Below are 22,920 nucleotides of genomic sequence, written 5' to 3'. Positions count from 1 at the left end.
TGTTCCCCGCCGACAACGCAAAATTAATGTCTACCTCGATGGAAGGCTATTTTAGTTTGTAATAGGAATCATTATCAAACAAAGAAATGGTTTGATGAGAAGTATGAACTATTTTAACCACATAAAAATGAAACAATGTTGTTGTTTAAAATGCTGAGATAGTCTAAGTAGAATTTTACTTTGGGTTTAATATTATGGGGCTGTCACGTCACAAGTATTAAGGTCTTCTTCTTATCGTGTCCACACAGTGTTTTGCTTAAAGGCAGTGGACACTATTGGTAATTGTCAAAGACTAGCCTTCACAGTTGGTGCATCTAAACATAATTTTTATGCATAAAATAACAAACCTGTGAAAATTTGAGCTCAATCGGTCATCGAAGTTGCGAGATAATAATGAAAGAAAAAAAACACCCCTGTCACACGAAGTTGTGTGCGTTTAGATGGTTGATTTCGAGACCTCAAGTTCTCAACCTGAGGTCTCGAAATCAAACTCATGGAAAATTACGTCTTTCCCGAAAATTGCACCTCAGAGGGAGCCGTTTCCCACGATGTTTTATACCATCAACCTCTCCCCATTACTCATCACCAAGAATGGTTTTATGCTAATAATTATTTTGAGTAATTACCGTAAGTGTCCACTGCCTTTAAGCCAGAACTTGGACACGGCTTCGATACATAGTTGTGCTCTACAGCTCTGCATTCTTGCTCCAGTAGGGGGCATCTCAGGAGGTGCTCTATAGTTTCTTACATATCAGGTCACGTCTTCAGAGTTGAAGTATTCCTACTACTTGAGAGACACTTTGCACCGGCCAGTTTGATGTTCTTTAGTGCCACAAAAGGTACAATAGTCGAGCTTATTTTTATGTGGAACTTTTTACATCATTGTTGACTTGGCATGTTTAGATTTGGAAGTCACTACTGCGGAATTCGGCGGCAGGTTGTGGATATGCTACTTCCTGGGCGCATGGTGGTACTACAAAATCGCCACAGCAACAAATTTACTACGAAAAGAGAGCCGGGTGGGCTTTTCTATGATGGGGTAAAACTTGTTAAACTATAGTATTAGTGATTCGACCATGGTCTTATCATCTCTCAGATTTTACTTCAAATCATTTTTCGGCGGGGCAGATGTGGCGCGCTGTGCGTCCACTTGGTCGTGGGGAAATCTCCACATTGCCGCTTGAATGTCATTATTTTATGGTATATTTTATTATAGAAGGCACGAAGCCGCCGAAAAGCTTTATTTTTCGGATGCCATGCCAGGAAAATTCAGGTTCAAACTGTCATTCTCTTGAATGCTTTTTGCCAAACATCCCTGTTTAACCTTTTTTGGCGGCTTCGTGGCTTCTGCTGTGTGTTGGTGTGTAGCCCCAAGCGCGTAATTTTGTGGCTGTAACTCTACTTTCTAGTCTCTTGGTACGCCCATGAAATTGCCACAGCACCATACGTCGTACGGTACGAGAAAGCATGAGAAAGAGCTTTTGAGATTGGCTTTCCGATTGTATAAAACTTGTTCAATAAAAAATCTGCGGGAACGATTGACCCTTGGTTTTTGTCTCCAGTGTCGGTCAGCTCTTGTGTACACAAGTCCCGCGGTTCATAGACCGACGCAAAGTGGACATAAAACTTCCATTAGATGTTTAGATATCCCGCTAGGAAGGATCCAGGTGACAAATTGCGCCTCTGTTAAATGCCAACAGATAGCAAACCATTAGTATGTGGCGACTGTTATAATGCATTGCAAGATGCATAACAACGGACAAAATGCTGCATGTTTGCCTCTTAGGCAGTTTTAGAAAAAGAATTATAGTGATAAAGACCCATACAGAATCTTTGCTAACTGCGCCGAGCATACTTGAAAGCGAGATGGGCCGCAGAACCAAAATTCTCCGCACTTTAGAAACATTCTGGACTCATGGGGGCGCTACACAATCAGAAAACAAAATGGCAGCGCCCGTGAGTCCGAATGTGGTGGTGAAATGGAATGGTAAAGAATACACGATTTCGGACATTAATGACACTGATACTGTGCACGATTTGAAATGTATGATCTCAAAGCAGACTGGAGTACTTCCAGAGAGACAGAAACTCATCGGCTTGAAACTTAAAGGTATTGAATCAATGTCAGTCAATTTTCCGTATGGCGCCACCACTTTTCATTCGATATGAAATATTCAATTGTTTTGTAATTTTACATGTACATGAATACAATGTACTTGTAGGTTAAGGGATAAGGTACAGTATCTAATTTGCCTTTCAACAATAAGATCCCTTTTTGTATTTGTAGGAATGAGTCAAAAAGTGGTGGCGCCATACGGAAAATTATTCCTTTTTATTTAATAATGGTAGGGCCTATTACCATTGTTAAACTTGTTGTCATGACGAGTACGGGTCCCCCCTTTGTATTTCTGTTGTATTTGTTGGGTATACTATGGCAATGAAAGTGTACTTACTTAGTTAAAGACAGTGGACACTATTGGTAATTGTCAAAGACTAGCTTCACAGTTGGTGTATCTCAACATGCAACAAAATAACTAACCTGTGAAAACTTGAGCTCAACCGTTCAAGAAGTTGCGAGATGGAAGAAAAAACACCCTTGTCGCACAAAGTTGTGTCATTTAGATGGTTGGTTTCGAGACCTCAAGTTCTAAATCTGAGGTCTCAAAATTCATGGATAAGTACATCTTTCTCGAAACCTATGGCACTTCAGAGGGAGCCGTTTCTCACTTGTTTATACCATCAACCTCTCCCCATTACTCGTCACCAAGTAAGGTTCTATGCTTATTATTTTGAGTAATTACCAATAGTGTCCACTGCCTTTAAAATGTAGTTCTACCATACTACTAGAAACTATATTATAAATATTTGTAGAAACACTGTGAGCTTTAAAAAAACGCTACATGTTTTCAGATTGTCATTGATAGATCAATATTTTCTGGTGTTTAACAAAGAAGTTTTGTTTGTACGCATGTACACACCTGAAAATTTCCTGACACAACACTGTACAAGTTCACAATGCACGGCAAACCTGAATGTTTGGACCAACCATTCTGTAAAAAGGGGAGTATTAACAAGCTTTATTTGTGCACTATGTGGAACCATGGAGCAATAAACTAGAAGGAGTTAGAACGAAGACCTCTCTTATATTTATCCAATTAGCGCTCAGTCTCTCCTCCATAGAGAATGCACAGCGGCCACCTGCTGCGTTTACGACCGACGGCCGGCCTTTGTGCAAAGAGATGGCCACCGTGTTTTCACTGGTATCCCAACTACTCTCCAACCGCTGGACGTGTAACTGCTCAATACTAGAGTAACTAAACGCTCCTAACGAAAACTACATCGCATGCGCAGTTGTTCATGTTAGTCAATGCTTGTTTCTTTGTTCGATCAGCTGATCAGCTAGTTTATTGCTCCATGGTGGAACAGTGCCTGTGCGGCCCAAATCTCCATAATACAGAGCTCATCCAAGGTATTTTCTAACAGTCCTTTCTTAAAATGGTTGGTCCAACCATTCGAGTTCATCATCGTGCGTTGAATGTGTGTTTGCAGCAAAAACATGTAATACATCTTTTGAAGATATTTTTGAATACAGTGTAGTAATATAAAATTAATAATACAAACTAAAAGATGTACTTTTTGGTATTTTTGTTTTGGTCGTACCATGCCATAGTTGCAATACCTAACCCTCCTCCAGACGGCGAAGGAAGGAGGACTATATTATTGCAACTAACTACATGTATGACACAAAGTAAAAAACATCCAGAGCTTCTCTTCAAATATTACTTACTGAGGCGCACTAGTTTTTTAAAAATTAGTAAAACAATTTCACAGAAATCATTGTTGTCGCAGTGAGACAAATTTTTGTAAAAAAGCATTTATAGATTTACAGAAATCATTGGTCTGTGATTTTTCCTTTTTTCCCCAAAATTGTATTACTTATGAAGTTGAAGTTCCTACTGATAAATTGTATTACGAACATCTTCATTCAAGTGAGTAGTGATTTATGTCATGGCCAAAAACCTGATCAACAAAAGGCATCAAAACCCTTCAAGGATGACAACTAAAAAGTTTCTTTTCTTCTGAAAAATTTTGTTTGCAGGTAAGGTGCCAGCAGATGACACCCTGATGTCGGTGCTGCAGCTGAAGGCCAAGACCAAGCTAATGATGGTCGGGACGAGGGAAGAAACGATAGCGGCTGCCAATGAGAAACCTAAAGACATGGATGAAGTAATTGATGATTTTGATGTGGAAGAAGATGACATCCAAACAGAGAAGAGGTATAGAACTCAGGGCATAGACAATTCAAACGTTTCAGGGATGTGATTTCTCCGTTTTAATAATAATAATAATATTAATAATAATAAACCGTTTTTATAAAGCGCATTACACACAGCGTCCAAATGGGATGTACAGTACAAAGTCATTAGAAAATGAGTTTTGAGAAGGCGTAATGAATTGTCATCCAGAGTTTTGTGCGTATTTGATGTCGCGGGGGAGATTGTTACAAAGTGTACTAGGAGAAGACGTAGAAAATGCAAGTTTACCGTATGACTATGTTGGAGCTGATAAACAGGCAAGTAGAGATGGTGATTTGGAGGGGAGATTTCTGGAAGGCTGATATTTTTGAATAAGTTCTTGAAAATATGTTGGTGCGCAGCAAAGGACACAGCTACGCACTAGGTCAGAAGAAGGGTTTAACCCGGAAATCATTTATTTTGTCTATACCCCCTCCCCCAAAAAAAAAACAGTTTGTAGTTTGTTTTTGATGTTACAGTTAAGATCATAAAGACATGAAGACAAAAACTAACCGTATAAGAAATGCCTTGAAGAATGCACAGTAGGGCTAAACCACAGATATAAAATGCATCTGTACTGGTTTCGCCCTTACACTGGATAGTGTTAGCACTGTACACGATGTGCAAGCTTTTGTGATCACAAGCTTTCTTGCTTTGTGCTCACAGTTCAGGTTTTTTGTCAACAGCCTATCACATCCCCCTCCCCCCCCCCTCCTGCGTTTAGGATGTTGTTTTCAGTCTTGCAAGCCCCATGAATGAGGCCAATCCACTCCATATAATGAAACCTTTTTTGTGCCACCTAATTCGTGTTGTTCTCGCTCAAGAAACTTACAAATGGAATGCAACTGATTCTGATTGGGAGCGGAGATTTCTAGAAGGCTGATATTTGTGAATAAGTTCTTGAAAATATGTTGGTGCATAGCAATGGACACAGCTACGTGTATACAATGTAGGTCAGAAGAAGGGTTTAACCGGGAAATCGTTTATTTTGTCTATACCCCCCCCCCAAAAAAAAATAACAGTTTGTAGTTTATATTTTTGATGTTACAGTTAAGATCATATAAAGACATGAAGACAAAAACTAAATGTACATGTATACATGTATGAAATGCCTTGAAGATTGCACAGTAGGGCTAAACCACAGATAAATGCACCGGTACTGGTTTCACCCTTACACTGTGGATAGTGCTAGCACTGTACACGATGCAAGCTTTTGTGATCACAAGCTTTCTTGCTTTGTGCTAACAGTTCAGTTTTTTTTGTCAACAGCCTACCACATCTCCCCCCTCCCCCACCCCCCTGCGTTTAGGATGTTGTTTCAGTCTTGCTAACCCCATGAATAAGGCCAATCCACTCCATATTCGTGGCGCCAGCACCAACGAAACCTTTTTTTGTGCCACCTGAATCGCGTTGTTCTCGATCAAGAAACTTACAAATGGAATGCAACTGTACTTGTAGCAAGCCCTACTGCTGGAATTCAAATAAAAAACATCACACATTTTGAAGGAAAATCAAACCCATCTGTTTTGTCAATCTGGTTATAGCGCTTAGAAACATCCGTATTTAGCGCTCTGTAAATGTTGTAATTATTATTATTTTTGTGTTTCAGCCAGGAGGTTTGGTTGGTACCCGTAGGTTTCAAATGCACGACTCCCATCTTTCTAGAATAGGGCCTAATTTACTGTGTGGAGGTTCACTCTCCTGCGACTTAAGCATCATAATTTGGTGGATTATATCGCCTTACAAATGCTCTGTATTTAATAAAGCTGCTTAGGCATAACATTTTGCTTAACACTTTTCTGCTAAGTCAATAAAATGTGCTTTTAGAGGCATCAAATTGGGCCTAGATGCAGATTTCAACTTGCTTTTTCAAAAGTGTTACAAAAGATACCAATTTTTTTTAATATTCCACTCAATTTGAGTTCAATTTTATCTATTTGTCTTTCATTTGCAGAGAGGAATTCTTGGAGAAAATTCAACGTAGAGTCAAAGACTATGAAATAAAAGTTTTGAATGAACCACGACCCGATAAGAAACTTCTGGTGCTAGATATTGACTACACATTATTTGGTAAGAACATAACATTACTAAGTTCTGAAATATTAATCCCCAAGGTTGATTGAGTCTTTATATCTGGATTGCGTTAGCACTGTACGCTCGGCAAATTCGAGGGTCGAGGGTTAGAATCCCACCCCAAGTAAAATGCCTGTACTTTTGTACTTCTTCAAAGGACTCAGAAAGGTGTTGATTGTACGGGGCTTACACACATCAGTGTAAAGGTGAAACAAAAATAAATTTCCTAAATCAAAGGGTTGCTCAAAGGTGCTGAGGCACAGAGCAAATAAATAAGTCTTTGATGGTACATGTAGGTCTTCTGAAACAAGTGGGCTTTCAGAAATGTCTTAAAGATACTGGACACTATTGGTAAGTGTCAAAGACCAGTCTTTTCACATGGTGTTTCTCAACTTATGCACAACATAACAAACCTTTGAAAATTTTAACTCACTTGGTCGTCGAAGTTGCAAAATAATGATGGAAGAAAAAACACCCTTATCACAGGAAGTTTTGTGCTTTCAGACTAGACCATCAAAACCAGAGTCTGATACCCTGGATTGCATAGCCACAAAACCACTCTGCTGTATGTGGGGTATCAATCTAATATAAAACTACATGTATACTATACTTTGGCAAGCCTTGACTGGTGATCTTGGAGAGGGCAAGGGCATTTTTGGTTTGAAAAGGCACTTCAATTGGAAAATCTGAAAGTCTATGGGAAACTTGTAAAGTCCAAGACCAGGGGAATGGAGGTCATGGTGGCCTCTGTGTATTTCAAGGTCTTCTGTGGGGCCAATGCAGTCTAGTACATCGAAGATAAGCCACAGGTGTACATGGACCCAGGAATAACAATTTGGGTACCTGGTATGCTGTGTCCTGGCCGTGTGGTCAAATGCACCTGACTCGAGCTCTGGTGTTTCTGGATCAGCAGATCAGCTGGTCTGGCTGCAATATGTTATGGTTTCAGGAAATCATTGTTGTAACAAGGTCCACCAAATTTGATTTTTCGGCATTTACAGATATGGCCCATTATAAATTTCCACTTTTATTTAACTTGCTAAATTTTATCTCTGATGTCCAAATCTCCTTGTTATTTGTTTCAGACCACAGATCTGTAGCTGAACATGCCCTGGAGCTAAAGAGACCTTATCTTCATGAGTTTCTTACATCTGCATATAAGAACTATGACATCGTCATCTGGTGTAAGTACAATGGGAAAGCGAGACACACTACTATCTTTAATATGCTTTATCCTTGTTAAACGTAACACCTACAGCCGATTCCACGAAACACCAAGATCAGACCGGTCTCGAGTTAGGACGGGTACATGTAGCCTGTTTTAACTAAGGAGTGGTATAATGGGCCCTAATGCTTCGGATGCGGAATTGAGCTTGTCCCAAGTCCTACATGTAAGCTTAATCCTAAGTTAAGAAGAATTTGGTGAGACTGACGGCAGGTATCTTTGGCTCAAGACCCTTCCATATCCTCCAATTTAATATTGGTTCTGTAGGATTTGAAACTTTGCATGGTTGACAGGGATAATGCATATTGGCTCTGGTAATAAGCATTGGTTCTGGTAATAAGCAGTTGTCCTTTTGGGACTGCAGTATGATCTGTGGCTGACTTATCTCCATTCCTGGAATTGTTGCCCTTGGTGCTAGGCGTGCCCTTTGCTGAATCACTATGGCCTTGCCCTTTCACAGATGAAATTCCAGGCCAGGGTCTCTAGAGCATCGAACCCAAGTTTTGGTGGCTGAGTCATCAGAGTATGGGTTCATATCCTGGTCATGACTCTTGTGTTCTTGCCCAACACACTTTACTATAATTGCTTCTCGTCATCCGGAGTAAACGGGCTGCCTATTTGATTGCTGGTGCTGCATACTCCTAAGGAGTTGAGATGGTTTCAGGAATGCTTCAGACCATTCAACAGGGTCAGTAATAGCATAAGGTGCTTTGATACAACATTCATAAATACCTAAGACAGTTCGTTCATTCTGATTGGTTGAGAGGGCATCACGGGGGGTTGTTTGAACAGATGATATAACACCAGTAAAAAGTGTTGAAACAGGGGCGTGACACGCGAGCTTGCACCTGTGCTTATAAGACAGTTTCTTTATTCCTATTGGTCGAGAGCAACAGTTGGGACAGTTATGCCACACCACTTGATACGCGCGACGCGTACAGCAATCTCCTTACCATTTCATAGCTGGAGGGGTGTGGGGTGAAAGAAACCATAGGACAATTATAATTTTTCATTTGTTTTACTTTTTGAACAAAAAGTGTTGATGTTTTTTGACCAAAAAGGTATTTATGAATGGGAATTAAAGTGTGTTCAAGAGGTTTTTAACTAGTGGTTTAAGCCCGCCAAGGCCTGGTTCTTGATAGTTGACCTCAATTTTGTCTCGGTAAAATTATCAAGAGGCAGGCCTCGGCGGGTTTAAACCACTAGTTGAAAATCTCTTCATCATTCATTGATTCCCTTATTTAAAAAGTGCTGCATAAGTGCCCTTTATTAACCAACCACAGACCTCCTCTGAGGAGAGCCAATTACAGCAGTGGCTGATCCTACACTGAAACCTCTGAACTCTTATAAGTAGGCCCACTTCTCTCACATTTCATCAGTCTCCCGACGATGACTAAAGCAAGCTAGTTGGAACATTTAGACCAAATAAGAACTCACTCTGTGGTAATATAAGTTAATGTAAACAATCCACTCATGAAGCTAAAACAGTAGTCATGGCCGATTTTCTACCCTCCGCCCAGGTAGTATTTAAAAAGCAGTTGTTTTCCGAACTTTTTAGAATCCCTAAAATCTACTTTAGTAGAATATAAAGCAAGAGATTTCTCTCAAGAACAAAATCTACCTCGCAAGTAGATACACAGATGGTGTTATCCCAAATCAAATAAATTTGGTTGTTTGTTTGATTGTTTGTTTGTGTGTTTGTTTGATTTTGTGTTTTTTTGTTTGTTTGTTTGTTTGATTGATTGATTTTGTGTTTGTTTGTTTGTTTGTTTGTTTGTTTGTTTGTTTGCTTGTTGTTTGTTTGTTTGTTTGTTTGTTTGTTTCTTTGTTTCTTTTTTTCTTTGTTTGTTAGTTTGTTTGTTTCTTTGTTTCTTTGTTTGTTTGTTTCTTTCTTTGTTCCTTTGTTTGTTTGTTTGGATGGTTCGATGTTTAGGGTAACTCAACGACAATATTCATTCTAGTCATTGTGAAATCAGCAATTAGCTAGGGGATTCGAAACCCTCAACTTTGTGATTGCAAGTTCTGCAATCTTGATACTTCAGCATGCAATGCCTCAAATCCCAGATTAATCATATTATTATAATGGTGCCTTTGTTCCTATCAGCTGCCACTAGCATGAAGTGGATTGAGGTTAAGATGAAAGAGTTAGGAGTGAGCTCTCACACGGACTACAAGCTGACATTCATGGTGGACAGTAGCGCCTGCATCTCGGTACAAACTCCCAAGTATGGTATGGTGGATGTAAGTAAATTAATAATAATAATTTCAGTGACAATGTTTATAGCTTCCATCCATGAAACATGCTCCCGGGTGCTTAAACGCATCCATACAGTTGGAGAAAATACAGTTAAAATGTATTCAAATTCCTATTTGTGGAGAGCTCGTCATGTGGGGGTGTTTAAACCATTGATAACGACCAGTGTTTATAACCAGTTGAGAGCTGGACAGTTTCTTCATTGCTATTGATCGAGAGCATTGGCTGGAACAGGTGTGCCACATTACGGGGTATGCACGATGTGTACAGCAATCTCCTTATAAGGAGTTGTTAACCCGAGGGCCATACCATTTTGATAGCTGGAGGGGTGTTGTGTTGAAAGAAATCATTGAAAATTTTTAATTTTTGCGTTTAGTTTTACTTTTTGGATTAAAAGTGTTGATGTTTTTTGACCGAAAAGGTACATATGAATGTTGAACCGGTTTTCAACTAGTGGTTTAAACCCGCCGAGGCCTGGTTCTTGACTTCGTTGGTAAAATTATAAAAAACCAGGCCTCGTTGGGTCTAAACCACTAGTTGAAAACCTCTTCACCACACATTGATTCCCTTAATCATAGTCAGTACCTGTATGCAACAATCAATTAGTAAAATCAGTTAGGATAAACACTATTAAAAAAAAGTGGCATTGATGCAGAAAAATAGGTAAAGGTTGTTGTACTTTAGGTGGCTAAAACAGAACGCTTAAATAGGTTTTGTCTTAAGGCCAGCCTTGAATCTGTCAACATTGCTGGCTTCCCTAAAGTTGCTTTGAAAGTTGGTTCAACAGTTCAGAGAACATGCTATCATCCGCAGAAACCAGCTTCGCTCTGAGGAGGATTAACAGGGAGAGGGCGCTGTTTTTGCTGCTGCCGCTTATGAGAATTTGCTCCGGAAATCTCAATGAAATATTCTTGTTATGCTTGGATTTTACCACCCAATTCTTGACATAGCTTCGAATATGGTGCAGTGCATCAGCTAGGACCTGTAAAGGAAAAATCAGACCTTGTTTTGCTGAAATATTCTGGATGTTTTGCAGGATGTTTCCAGTCACCTTGCTAACAGTAAGTCTTGTATACGCTTTGTCTGCCTATACTCCGTTGGGCATTGTTATCACCATGGACACAACAATGCTTGACTCTGCTTATTACGTCACTATGAATGAAAGTGTACAGCTTGAACAAACAAACTCAATGCCATCTCTCCTGTACACTAGATCTGAACTTCTTGCTCTAAAACCTAGCAACAACTTGTGTACATTGCCAACCCATGTATTCCAAAATCTTAAGGACCTGGGACTGCTTCATCTACGAAGTCGGCGGGCTGGTTCTCATATCCGCCACCGTAAAATTAAGAGCACTATTCCAAATGTCCGAAATGGTCTGCAACCATCTATGTCACAACCCTCGCAAGACAATGAATCAAGCTATCTTAATGTAGCTCACTGGAACGTCCACTCTGCCTGCAACAAATCCCTGATCATCTGCGACTACATTATATTCCAGAACATTGATATAATGTTTTTAACAGAAACTTGGCTTGACTTTAATGATCAAGTAATCATTAACGAGATAACCCCACCTGGGTTCATGTGCATTAACATTCCGCGCCCCGGGGACAAGCATGGAGGTATTGCTGTCATCTTTCGTGACGAGCTTCACTTAATACATGTTCCATGTGACAATTTTGAAACAAGTACATTTGAGCATGCTCTTATATCTGATACCACGCATCACCTCCACTTAGCAGTAATCTACAGACCTCCTCCGTCTGCAAGAAACAAACTTAAGACATCTACATTTCTCAGTGACTTCGATCGGTTCATCGAATACATTGATGAGCTACCTGGAAAACTAATCTGCCTTGGTGATTTTAATATTCACTTTGACTGTCCTCACAAACCTGATACATCTCACGTCCACACTACACTAACAGCCTATGGATTCAAACAACTTGTTACTGGCCCTACCCACAAACTTGGACACACTTTAGACGGCATTATCGTAAAATCTGATAATGACGAACTGGTCAGTGCCTGCACAGTTGACATGAATGACATCTCTGACCACGGTGTTGTCAACTGCAAACTTCACTTCATTAAGCCTCAACCCGTGCTCATGGCATCAAAGTTCCGTGATTTTCGTAAGATTGACCATAATGCCTTTGCTCGTGAACTAACAGAACGTCTCCACGATGTCACCTGTGAAGGCGACGTTGACACGGCAGTCGTGGAATTTAACTCTGCTGTTAACTGTGCTCTAGACATCTATGCACCGTTGTTGACTTCTAAACCAAAGCCCAAACGCGCTAAACCAAGATGGTACAACAACGATGTTGATGACGCGAGACGCGGACGTCGTCAAGCGGAACGCAAGTGGCGAAAGTCCAGACTACCCAGTGACCGCACGAACTACGAACAATCCAAACGCAAACTTGCAGAAGTGCTTGTCAAAGCTAAATCTGTCTTCTATAGAGAGTCGTTGATAGGATCCAGTCCAAATGAAGTCTTCCGCATCGTCAATAACCTCACTGGTAAACCCCGGTTAACCCCATCAATCCAGGACTCGCCCACAGTTCTTGCTCAAGCTTTCAGTAAATTTTTCACTGACAGAATTAAAAATATCCGAGCTCATATGGATGACGTTCAACTTGATTCAACTTCATCGGCTGATCTGCATACATGCCCCCCAAGTGCTCAGTTCGCGCATTTCATGCCGATCACCAAAGATTACCTTCATAAAGTGATCAAAAACTCGGCGACAAAATCGTGCCAGCTCGACATAGTTCCAACTTGGGTATTCAAAAAGCATACGGCTACATTCTTACCGAAGCTAACAGAGATTGTAAATACCTCACTGACATCAGGTGTTTTCCCAGAGCTATTCAAAAAGGCCGTCATCACTCCTAGCCTGAAAAAACAATCTCTTAATAAAGAAGTACTCAAAAATTATCGCCCCATTTCTAATCTCCAGTACCTAGCCAAACTTATGGAAAAGATCGCCTGCGAACAACTATCCCGACATATTGTTCAACATCAGCTAGCAGAGCCTCTACAGTCAGCATACAGGCCCAATCACAGCACCGAGACTGCTCTGCTTCATGTACAAAATGACATCCTTAGAGCAATCGACAAAAACAATGCCATTTTCATGGTCATGCTGGACCTCTCCGCCGCCTTCGATACCCTAGACCACCAAACCCTCCTGCAACGCTTCCATGACAGATTTGGTATAACCGACACAGCGCTCGACTGGTTCACGTCATACTTCAACAATCGCAAGAGTCGGGTTATCCTACCTGACGGTGTCACCTCCGATGAAACTGTTCTTCGCTTCGGTGTCCCGCAAGGATCTGTTATAGGTCCTCAGGCTTTCACCATGTACCTGTCCCCAATCGGTGATCTTCTTCGTCAGCATGAGGTCAAGTTTCACATGTATGCAGATGACATCCAAATCTACGTAGAATTTGACCCCAAAATCCCCAATGACGCAGAATGTGGGTTGTTCAAGCTCTCGAAGTGCATCAGTGACGTTCAACACTGGATGTCAAGCAACAAGCTTCAGCTAAACGAAGAGAAAACTGAATTTTTCATTGCCTCTTCAAGCTGTAACTACAAACATCTTGCCCATCTGACTCTCCCTATAAACAACAGCACACTCCACCCATCAACTTCCATCCGGAATCTTGGTGTTGTCTTCGACAATACTATGTCGATGAGTGATCATGTCACATCAGTCTGCAAATCAGCTAACTACCACCTTCGAAATATTGGTAGAATCCGAAAGTACATTGACGCTGAAGCCTGTCACGCCGCTGTTAGGGCACTTGTACTCTCCAGATTGGACTACTGCAACTCTTTGTTATGTGGTCTCAAGCAATCTGATTTAAGCAAGTTACAAAAGATACAAAACAGAGCATCCCGTATCATCTTCTCCTACCCAAACCATGTCCCCACTTCACCACTGATCAAACAGCTGCACTGGCTCCCAGTAGAAAAACGAATAATGTTCAAATTGGCCTTAAACATGTTTAAGTGTATGTCTGGTACTTTTCCCGCATACATTTCCAACTCATTAGAAACCAGGGCTACAAAGAGCAACTTACGTTCACAGGGCAACTTGTATATTCCTCGAACCACCAGAAAATCAGGAGACAGAGCATTTTCAGTTGCAGGCCCTAGGATGTGGAATTCCCTTCCAAACTCAACCAAAAGTTCTAGCTCTGTTACCTTGTTCAAAAGGTCTCTGAAAACATTCATTTACAATCAGTAAATCTCGCTTGCTTGGCCTGCGGTTTTAGTCAAAGAGAGTCCGGCTTTGCGCGGGACTTTCTTGGCTAAATGCTGCTAGCTTTGCCTAGTCGTGGTTTTCCTCTTGGTTTTGTTTGCATTCCCTTTTTTGTTTTTTCCTGTCATTCTCTGAGCGCCTTGTAACCTTAGGAAAAGGCGCTATATAAATGGTATTATTATTATTATTATTATTATCACTTGCAGAATGAGTAGATCTAACTACAGGCCTAGTAGCAACAAGATCATGCAGATACACGTACATATGGCAAATACCATTAAACCATTTAAAAATTAACAAACACACTTTAAATTGAACTCAATGGGAGAGTTAAGAGCGCCAAGTGGCAGCTGACCGAACACCCCAGAGTTTTGCCGAACCAAAGATTATATAGCGCCCCGAGGCACAAGATGCGGAACTCAGGCTGGAATGTGAAATCCCACTGGACGCCATTTTGGCAAGTAACTATTTTGATACAACAATAGACCTGTGCAGATCAGTGCAGAAAATGACCATTCCTTTCAATGGGAAACAAAACATTCACTTGCTGAAATGGTGCCCATGCGTATTTCACGTTCCAATAATAGATAAAGCTTCAGTTCCGCATCTTGCGCCTTGCGGCGCTCTATAATCTTTGGCCGAACCAAGTTCTGTATTAATAAGTTACTGAAAAGTTTGACGCCTGAAACAACAGTTAAGAGTGACTGGACAATCATTTATAGACGTTCGGAATGACTGTAGAGTGCCTTGGTTTACATACATGTATGTCGATCTCGTCATGAGCTGAACCGAATAAAATGTTATTTTAAGTGTGCCTGTCTGAAACCAAAATTAATTAGGATTGACCTAGAGTTGTTCCTATATATTTGGTTCAGGCGACTCTGGTATACATTTCTTTTTGTTTTGTAGTTCTGGGCCCAAATTCTTAATTAAGCAGAAAATACTGCTTTGCAGATTACTTTACTAGCCAAAAATTGGTGGGTCATCAGTCACAACAATGTAAACTTTATCAGCTTTTATCTGCTAAGCGATCTTTGTCTGTGCTTAACAGGTTTGTGTGCTTACAGGCTTTATTAAATTGGGTCTTGAGTATGCACTCATTAAGGTGAACATTGAACTTACCCCTTCTGAGACCATTCACTTCTGTATCGTCGTCGCCATAAGCCAAGACATTGTAATAAGTTGGTTACACATCATCTACAGGGACATTTTAAGTTCTAGTTGTGATTGCACAGAGTTTGACCTTAGTGGTCATCTGCTCACCAAATGCGATTGAAGACAGTGGCAAGGGAGCTAACACACTTTCATTTGTAGTAGTCCTCTCCCCCCCCCATTTGTAGTATCCCCCCCCCAACCAGTCACAATTATGTTACTATAAAAAATGACTAATATGTGAAGGGGTGCAAATTTAAGTTTGCAACCTTTCACACATTCATTTTTGAATTACTTACAGAAGCTTCTAAAATGGGAAGCCAGAAGTTCAAAAATAGGTACTTCCTTTTAAACATGGAAAATGATAACCAAGTTTGCAAAAAAATAACCACAGGTTTAACAAAGAAAATTTTGTTTAAAGCCACTATACACTTTCAGAACAGAAACCAAAAAAAGTTCACAGATTTACAAATAACTTACAGGGATAACAGAAGGTAATGGTGAAGGACTTCTCTTGAAATATTATTCCATGAAATGCTTTACTTTTTGAGAAAACATTAAAACAATTATCAATTCTCGATAGCGAGAATTGCGTATTTATTTTAAACACATGTCATGACGCGGTGAAACAGGCGGAAACCAAGGGTGGGTTTACCCGTTTTTTTCTCCTGACTCCGATGACCGATTGAGCCAAAATTTTCACAGTTTTGTCATTTTATTTATAAGTTGTGATACACGAAGGGTTGGACTTGGACAATACTGTGTACCGAAAGTGTCCAATGGCTTTAAAGCCATTATACACGTTCAGAACAGGAAAAACAATAAAAGTTCACAGATTTACAAATAACTTACGTGCAGAATTAAGGGTGGGTTTTCCCGTTATTTTCTCCCGACCCCAGTGACCGATTGAGCCTAAATTTTCACAGGTTTGTTAATATTTTATAATGTAAGTTGTGAAACACAAAGTGTGGGGCTTTGGACAATACTGTTTACGGAAAGTGTCCAATGGCTTAAAGTAGGAGTTTTACCAGTACCTGCAACCTCTGTATTAATGAGCTTTCTCCTCCCATTTTGCTGCTCCATAATTTCTTTGTTGTGGGAGATAGAAACTAACATTTTCTAGCAAGGAAGGTGCTGCACGTTGATGCATCTATATTTTTTTTCCCAGACTGAGGTGTTACCACGATGTTTCAAACTCTGATCGTTTCTTTTGGCAGTAACAATACACCTTTAGTCTGTTTAAACACAGTACTAAAGTCGTTTTAAACAGTTTTAACTCATTCGGTTATTACTTTGTTTGTCTGAACGCTCTTAAAACTTTGCTGAATCGATTTTAAATTACATTGGTCGGCAAGATTTTAACTATAAACCACTTTGGTTTTATCCTTAAGCATGGTGTGTGGGCAGAATAAAAGCAAACACATCTGGTTTTAAATCCTCGGAGGTGATCCGGATGTTGTTGTGTTGGGTCACAGTACTGAGTAACCTCTTAAAGCAGAAGATAAACCGTATCAAGTTTAACTTCTAGCTGTCTGAACGCAAGGTTGATTTTTACGGTTTTCCACCCACACCCAGGCTGTTCGTAAAGTTTGCGTCTCCCTTTAGTGTGCTGTCTGAACATGGCCCAAGTTTATAATACAACCACTGAACATGCTTTTGTTGAAAGAACTAACAGAAATTTGGTTGGAACTTAATAACAAAACTTGCCGACTATTTTTCTTAGTTGAGTTCCCTAGTCAAGTCGGTTTTACCAAATGGACAAAAAGAGAAGGAAAGCCTCAAGTTTTATTCTGATTTTCTCTTACAGACAAAACCTCTAGGTGTTATTTGGGGTAAATTCAAGCAGTACACCACTACCAACACCATAATGTTTGACGACCTACGAAGGAACTTCCTAATGAACCCCCAAAATGGTCTCAAGGTAAGCTTGTCTTTTGGTTCAGCAAAAAGTTTAATTATTGCAACATCAGAGGTGATTTGAGGCATTGCATTGTGAGGCAGAGTTGTTGACTCGATTCATGTGAATGGGACCAGAGTCAGACTCGACGTGCTATTGTTTACTTGAGATTTCAATTGTAACTTTCAGTATTGACTTTTGACTTCACTTGGACTTGCATATAATGACTTGTTACAAATGCAAGTCAGAAGCTACTTTGGCAATTCCATAGGATTTGACTTTCAGCTTATGTTTGGTCTAAACACCTTGATGCACAAACGTAGCTGCGGCACAAGCATGGTCTGCTCTGACTGAGATTAAATAGAATAAGCGGGCCAGGGCTCTAAATTAGCGGTAACCTGGCCACCTAGTGCGAGTTGAGATAGCGGTGGGCGAGTCAATTTTCTTTCTTTACATATACTAGGCAGCTTGGGGAGACAAAATAATGTGGTACGTGTACTTGACTGATTGTGACTTGACTTGACTTGGTGACCAAATCGGACTTGTTGTGACTCGTCCATACATTATGACTTTGACATACAAAAAGATATTGGACTCTTGTACATGCATGTACGTCAAATGCGACTAATAATAATAGTAACTTGCGTCACTCAGTTTAACGCTCAAGGCGCTCCAGCATCCAGTATTTTCATGCAAGATATGTGGGACTATGTTAAAATTATGAGAGCTACTTCTTTATGACGCAATATGCAGCCAAATAAACCAGGAAACCATGGTGAATGGCTTCTCTTCGATAAGTACAATTGGGTTATTTTATGTGCGATTTACAACACACGGGACCAACAAAGCGTCATGGTTAATTGTCTTGCTTAAAGCCATTGGACACTTTCGGTACAGAACAAAAATTAAAAGTTCACAGTTTTACAAATAACTTACAGGGTTTAACAGAAGGTTATGGTGAAAGACTTCTCTGGAAAATACTATTCAACGAAATGCTTTACTTAAAAAAAAAAAATTAAAACTGTATCATTTCTCGATATCAAGAATTATGCATTTATTTTAAACACATGTCATGTCACGGCGAAACGTGCAGAAACAAGGGTGGGTTTTCTCATTATTTTCTCTAGACTCGGGTGACGGATTGATCCTAAATCTTCGCAGGTTTGTTATTTTGTTTACCGGTATAAGTTGTGATACACGAAGTGTGGGCCTTGGACATTACTGTTTACCGAAAGTATCCAATGGCTTTAAAGGTACTGGACACTATGGGTTAATACTCAAATTAGTTGTACATTGTAAGCTTAAAAACTTACTTGGGTAACAAGGAATGGAGTGCCGTTGACAGTATCATACATAGTGAGAAACGGCTCCCTCTGAAGTCATGTAGTTTTTGATAAAACAGAACTTTTCAAGAAATCATTTGAATTCATTTTGAGACCCAACGTGTGAGTTCTCGAAATCAAGCATGAAAGCAAAAAACTTTGTGTAACTAGGGTGTTTTTTCTTCCATTATTATCATGCAACTTTGACGACCACATGAGTTTAGACCAAATTTTCACAGGTATGTTATTTTGTGCATATGTTGAGATACACCAAGTAGGAAGACTGTTTTTTTTACAATTACCAAAGGTGTCCAGTTTCTTTAAGGACTTAGGTGTCACAACTGAGACTCGAACCCACTCTCTACATGTATGTATTGATCAGAAACACCAGAGTTTGAGTCCGGCGCACTTAATCGCTCAACCATGACACCCCACCATACACAAGCCACAGGGGCGTCATCATGGGTACAGTGATGATGACGTCAGGGTAAATTTTCTGATATATGGGTAATTTTTGTTACCACTTTTTCCACTCTGTAGATCCGGCCGTTTCGTCAAGCTCACAAAAATCGAGATAAGGACAAAGAGTTGTTGAGACTTGCTCGGTATCTGGAGGACATCTCAAGCCTGGATGATCTGAGCCACTTGAACCACAGACAGTGGGAGTCCTACAAACCCCCGCCAAAATCTTGAGGAAAGTTTACTTTATCGAAGCCTGTGCGACTAGTGTTAAAGTTGAGACTATTGCTTACTTAGTTGAGTCGCGAGTACCGTTTTTCAACTACTTGATTAATCATGGTGCCACAACAGCTACAAAAATAGTTGGGACTACCTGCTTGGTGAACCAATTGTGTCGCTTACGACTATTCACGACCACATAATTTATTTACACAACACAATCAGACTCAGCAGTGACACAATCCTTCAATCCTTTCAGCGTGAATTTGACTATATTGCAGCTGTGGCAAACAGTATACTATGGAGATAATATCCCAGATTTATGGAGATAAGTCCCGACTAGTGTTGAAGTCGTTACAAATTCAGGTGTGACTAGTGGAATAGTAAATTTCACTGGTGCCCAGGCCTAGTTGTATCAAGTCTGTACAAATATATGTACATGTAGGAAATTGCCTAAAACCATGGTGCTTCCGGATGTCAAAACATGACATGGCAATAACGGGGTGTTTCAAAATTGAAGGCTTCAACAGTGGATATGGCGGTTTAATTGGGGATTTAGTCCCACAGTGGGTGTGTCAGTAGGTAAACACATTCAAACCAGGGACCTATAACAAAAGGGGATATTGGGGTCCATGGTTCGGGAAAGGTCCACAGTTGGAAAATGTGTAACATGCCCAAGTTGCTCCATAAACGTTGCACAAGTGGACTTACACAGTTGCATAAAGTTTCGTGAAATCGGCTGCTTGTCTGTGTGTCACCCCAATATCTTAAGTTAACATGGCAAAGGAAGTTGATTCAAAAGACAGCACTACCAGACAACATTTCTACACAATTCTCGGTGTTGGGGACAAAATGAACTTTTCCAACCAGATTTCTACAAAGTGATGATTTCTAATGTTGTTTTATCAGCAAATGGCCACACCAGAAGTGGCGTGAATCGGACATGGTGTTATTATGCTCTTACACCTGTGATCTAGACTTTGTTTAATGATCTTATGCTTTTAAATATTTGAATGCCATTCCACTGTATGCTTTTTGTAGGGTGGAACAACTGTATACATACAAGTACATTTCTATCTGCTGTGTACGTGCAGTCACTACAATATCGTATCATAGGCTGGAACAGTGTATCTACCATTCATAACCACATATATGGATGGTATAGACCTCTTGCATGCACCCTCACAGGGGTCAAAAGGGCCTCTAACTAGAGTCAAAAAGTGCTCTCACTGGGTTCAATAAGTGCTCTCACTGAGGTCAACAGAAGGCAAGTTATTGAACAACAGATGTTCTTTGTGTGAAAAATTCAGTGCATGAGCTCAGCGTCCGTGTAGCATTTTGCATTACGCAAGGGGTCTGTGGAAAGACAGGAGGGTTGAGTTGTTACTGTTTCGATGGCTGATGCATTTACTACATGATGTCATATTCCATGCTTGTATAGCTTACCTATCATTCAAAATAACAGGTAGCAATGTCGAATGGTCAAACAGTAGGAGGGTTAACTGTGCACTATGTAGATGCTTTCACCAAATGATACTAAAATGCATTCACTTAAACCCACAGTTGATGATATTGAATGGTCAGTTAGTAGGAGGGTTGACTGCGAACTGTGTAGATGCATGCACAAAAGCGTCGCTTGAACCACATGATATCATACCGCGGCCGGCATAGTTTGTCATAAAAAAAAAACAGTGAATGTTTTCTAAAGTGCAAATTACAGAAGGGTTGACTCGAATCGTATTGCAGAAGAGCAACGGAGTTCATATTTTCACAGTTTTGTTGTGTTATGTTTATGTTGCGGTACACAAGTAATAAGACTGGTCTTTGGCAATTACCAAAGGTGTCCAGTGGCTTTAATACTGTTTGCGAATGTGATTGCGAAAGGAGTATTGATGTGACAGATTCGCAACGAATAATTCACCACTGTTGAGTTCTGATGACAATCGTCAATACTCACTTTGCATTTGCATTCGCATGATTCAAAACCTGGCTGAAGGTGTCAGTGTTGTAAATATTGTACAGTAACTGGTTGGAGATGAATAAATAGAGCTCCTTGAGCATTAGAACAAATATTTGGACAGCTTTTCTTGCCTATGACTTTTACTTTCAGACAATATGCAGACCTTTAATCCTAGTTAGTGCTAAAATTCACCATTAAACGTCTTAGTTCATGCACCCATCATATCACCCTATCACTCCATGGACTAACTAAAAGTGGGCGGGGTGAATACAGCATTTCCAATGGGACAAACAAAAGGTGCGTTCATTTAGCTTCCCTGGGTCGACCCCGGTATGTGGCGGTTTTTTTGCAGGCAGACGTGGGTAATTATCTGCACACGTTTGTCCTGGAAAAAACGGCCACACCCCGGGGTTGACCCGGGGAAGCTAAACGAACGCACCCACATATCACAAGGGCTGGGTTTAGTCAATCATTTGAATAATTTTTAGGGCAGATAATAACAAATCACTAGGAGTAAGTAAATAATTTGTGATAAATTTCGTACAATTTCAGCTTAATGTTTGCTCTCCGTGCATCACGTGTCCTTTAATGGGTATTAGATGCATGTAATTGTAAACACACCAGGAGTGGATTTCACAAAGGTAGTCCTAACTTAGGACCAGTCCTAAGCAATGCTAAGAGATAGGACTGGTCCTAAGCTAGGACCAGTAACTCATCCTAACTTAGGACTGGTCCAGTCTCTTAACATTGCCTAAGACTAGTCCTGAGTTAGGACTACCTTTGTGAAATCCACCCCAGGCGTACTGCATATAAACATGAGTTAAAAAGACATGGTTACTGTTTAAATTAAAACAATGTCTTTTTTTAATTTGGGGCTCAAAAAGACTAAATTCTCGAAATCAATGAAGAATATTTGGTTTCGGAGTTTGTGGCTATGGCTGAACAATGCCAGTAATGGGAAACCACTAAATTCCACGAGAATGTTTACATGATGTCGTGTTTGTGCATGGAAAGTGTGGTATGCATTGCTCTAATTGTAATGATGTATAAAAATTCCATTAAGAAGCTACAAATCCCTTTATTTTCACCCTAAAATTATTTTGTTAGAAGCTTAGGGTATAGGGATATAAGGAGTCGGACAACTTCGCGATCTACACATCACAGCCCAAATTCACGCCGTGCACAACGCACAATCCACGGCGCGTGAGCTCGCTCAAACTGCAGTACATGTAATTAGTAGTCTAACCATACTCTCAAAATAAGCCTCTTCTGTATAAATGAAAATGTGATGAAATCAATGCCACAATATTCCACTTTATAAATAGGGTTCCGTTTTTAGTTAAAAGTGTTATTTATTGAAAATACAGCCAATTATAGCCCATCGGTACGAGTGTGCCCTTGTCTTTACTGTGTAGCTGTGTGGGTCCCGCTGTGTTTATTTCTCCATGGTTTTTCTACACATTGGCAGCGCAATCGGTCTATTTGGGCCAACTTCGGCGGGAAATACGCTAGTCGGATCCCAGTCTCCATTTCCGTATTTACTTCGTGTGCGCGAAATGGTTACACGACTGGATAACGGCACTTGGGCTGACAACCTTAATCTGGTAAGCCGCTATCTTCTTAACTGTATGAAACTAAGCTGCAAAGGTCAACCGTCTGCATGACGCAGTTCCAAAATCACTGAGAAAGTCCCTGTCAAAATATACTTCCGCACAACCATACGGGACTTCCGTGAACGGTATTCATGACACATGTACTTTTGAAGCCGCCTCACTACGGTC

At 40.3% G+C, this 22,920-nt stretch overlaps 1 protein-coding gene across 1 annotated transcript; it reads left to right on the top strand.

Annotated features, from left to right (window-relative positions):
- Positions 1-1,944: 1,944 nt before the first annotated feature.
- On the top strand, positions 1,945-21,240 carry LOC139941075 (ubiquitin-like domain-containing CTD phosphatase 1). Its single transcript, XM_071937497.1, has 7 exons — positions 1,945-2,110; positions 4,100-4,277; positions 6,250-6,365; positions 7,454-7,552; positions 9,698-9,834; positions 17,090-17,203; positions 19,042-21,240. The coding sequence occupies exons 1-7, from the start codon at positions 1,945-1,947 to the stop codon at positions 19,192-19,194; spliced, it is 963 nt and encodes a 320-aa protein (XP_071793598.1). The 3' UTR covers positions 19,195-21,240.
- The last annotated feature ends 1,680 nt before the right edge of the window (positions 21,241-22,920 follow it).

The sequence above is a fragment of the Asterias amurensis genome, chromosome 8 (assembly GCF_032118995.1).
Source record: "Asterias amurensis chromosome 8, ASM3211899v1".
Classification (NCBI taxonomy): domain Eukaryota; kingdom Metazoa; phylum Echinodermata; class Asteroidea; order Forcipulatida; family Asteriidae; genus Asterias; species Asterias amurensis.
This window is presented reverse-complemented; position numbering and strand designations above follow the sequence as displayed.

Coding starts and splice junctions, on each gene's coding strand:
- LOC139941075 (XM_071937497.1), top strand. CDS start 1,945: ATGGCAGCGCCCGTGAGTCCGAATGTGGTGGTGAAATGGAATGGTAAA. Junction 6,366..7,453: donor TATTGACTACACATTATTTG/GTAAGAACATAA, acceptor TATTTGTTTCAG/ACCACAGATCTGTAGCTGAA. Junction 9,835..17,089: donor CCAAGTATGGTATGGTGGAT/GTAAGTAAATTA, acceptor TTTCTCTTACAG/ACAAAACCTCTAGGTGTTAT.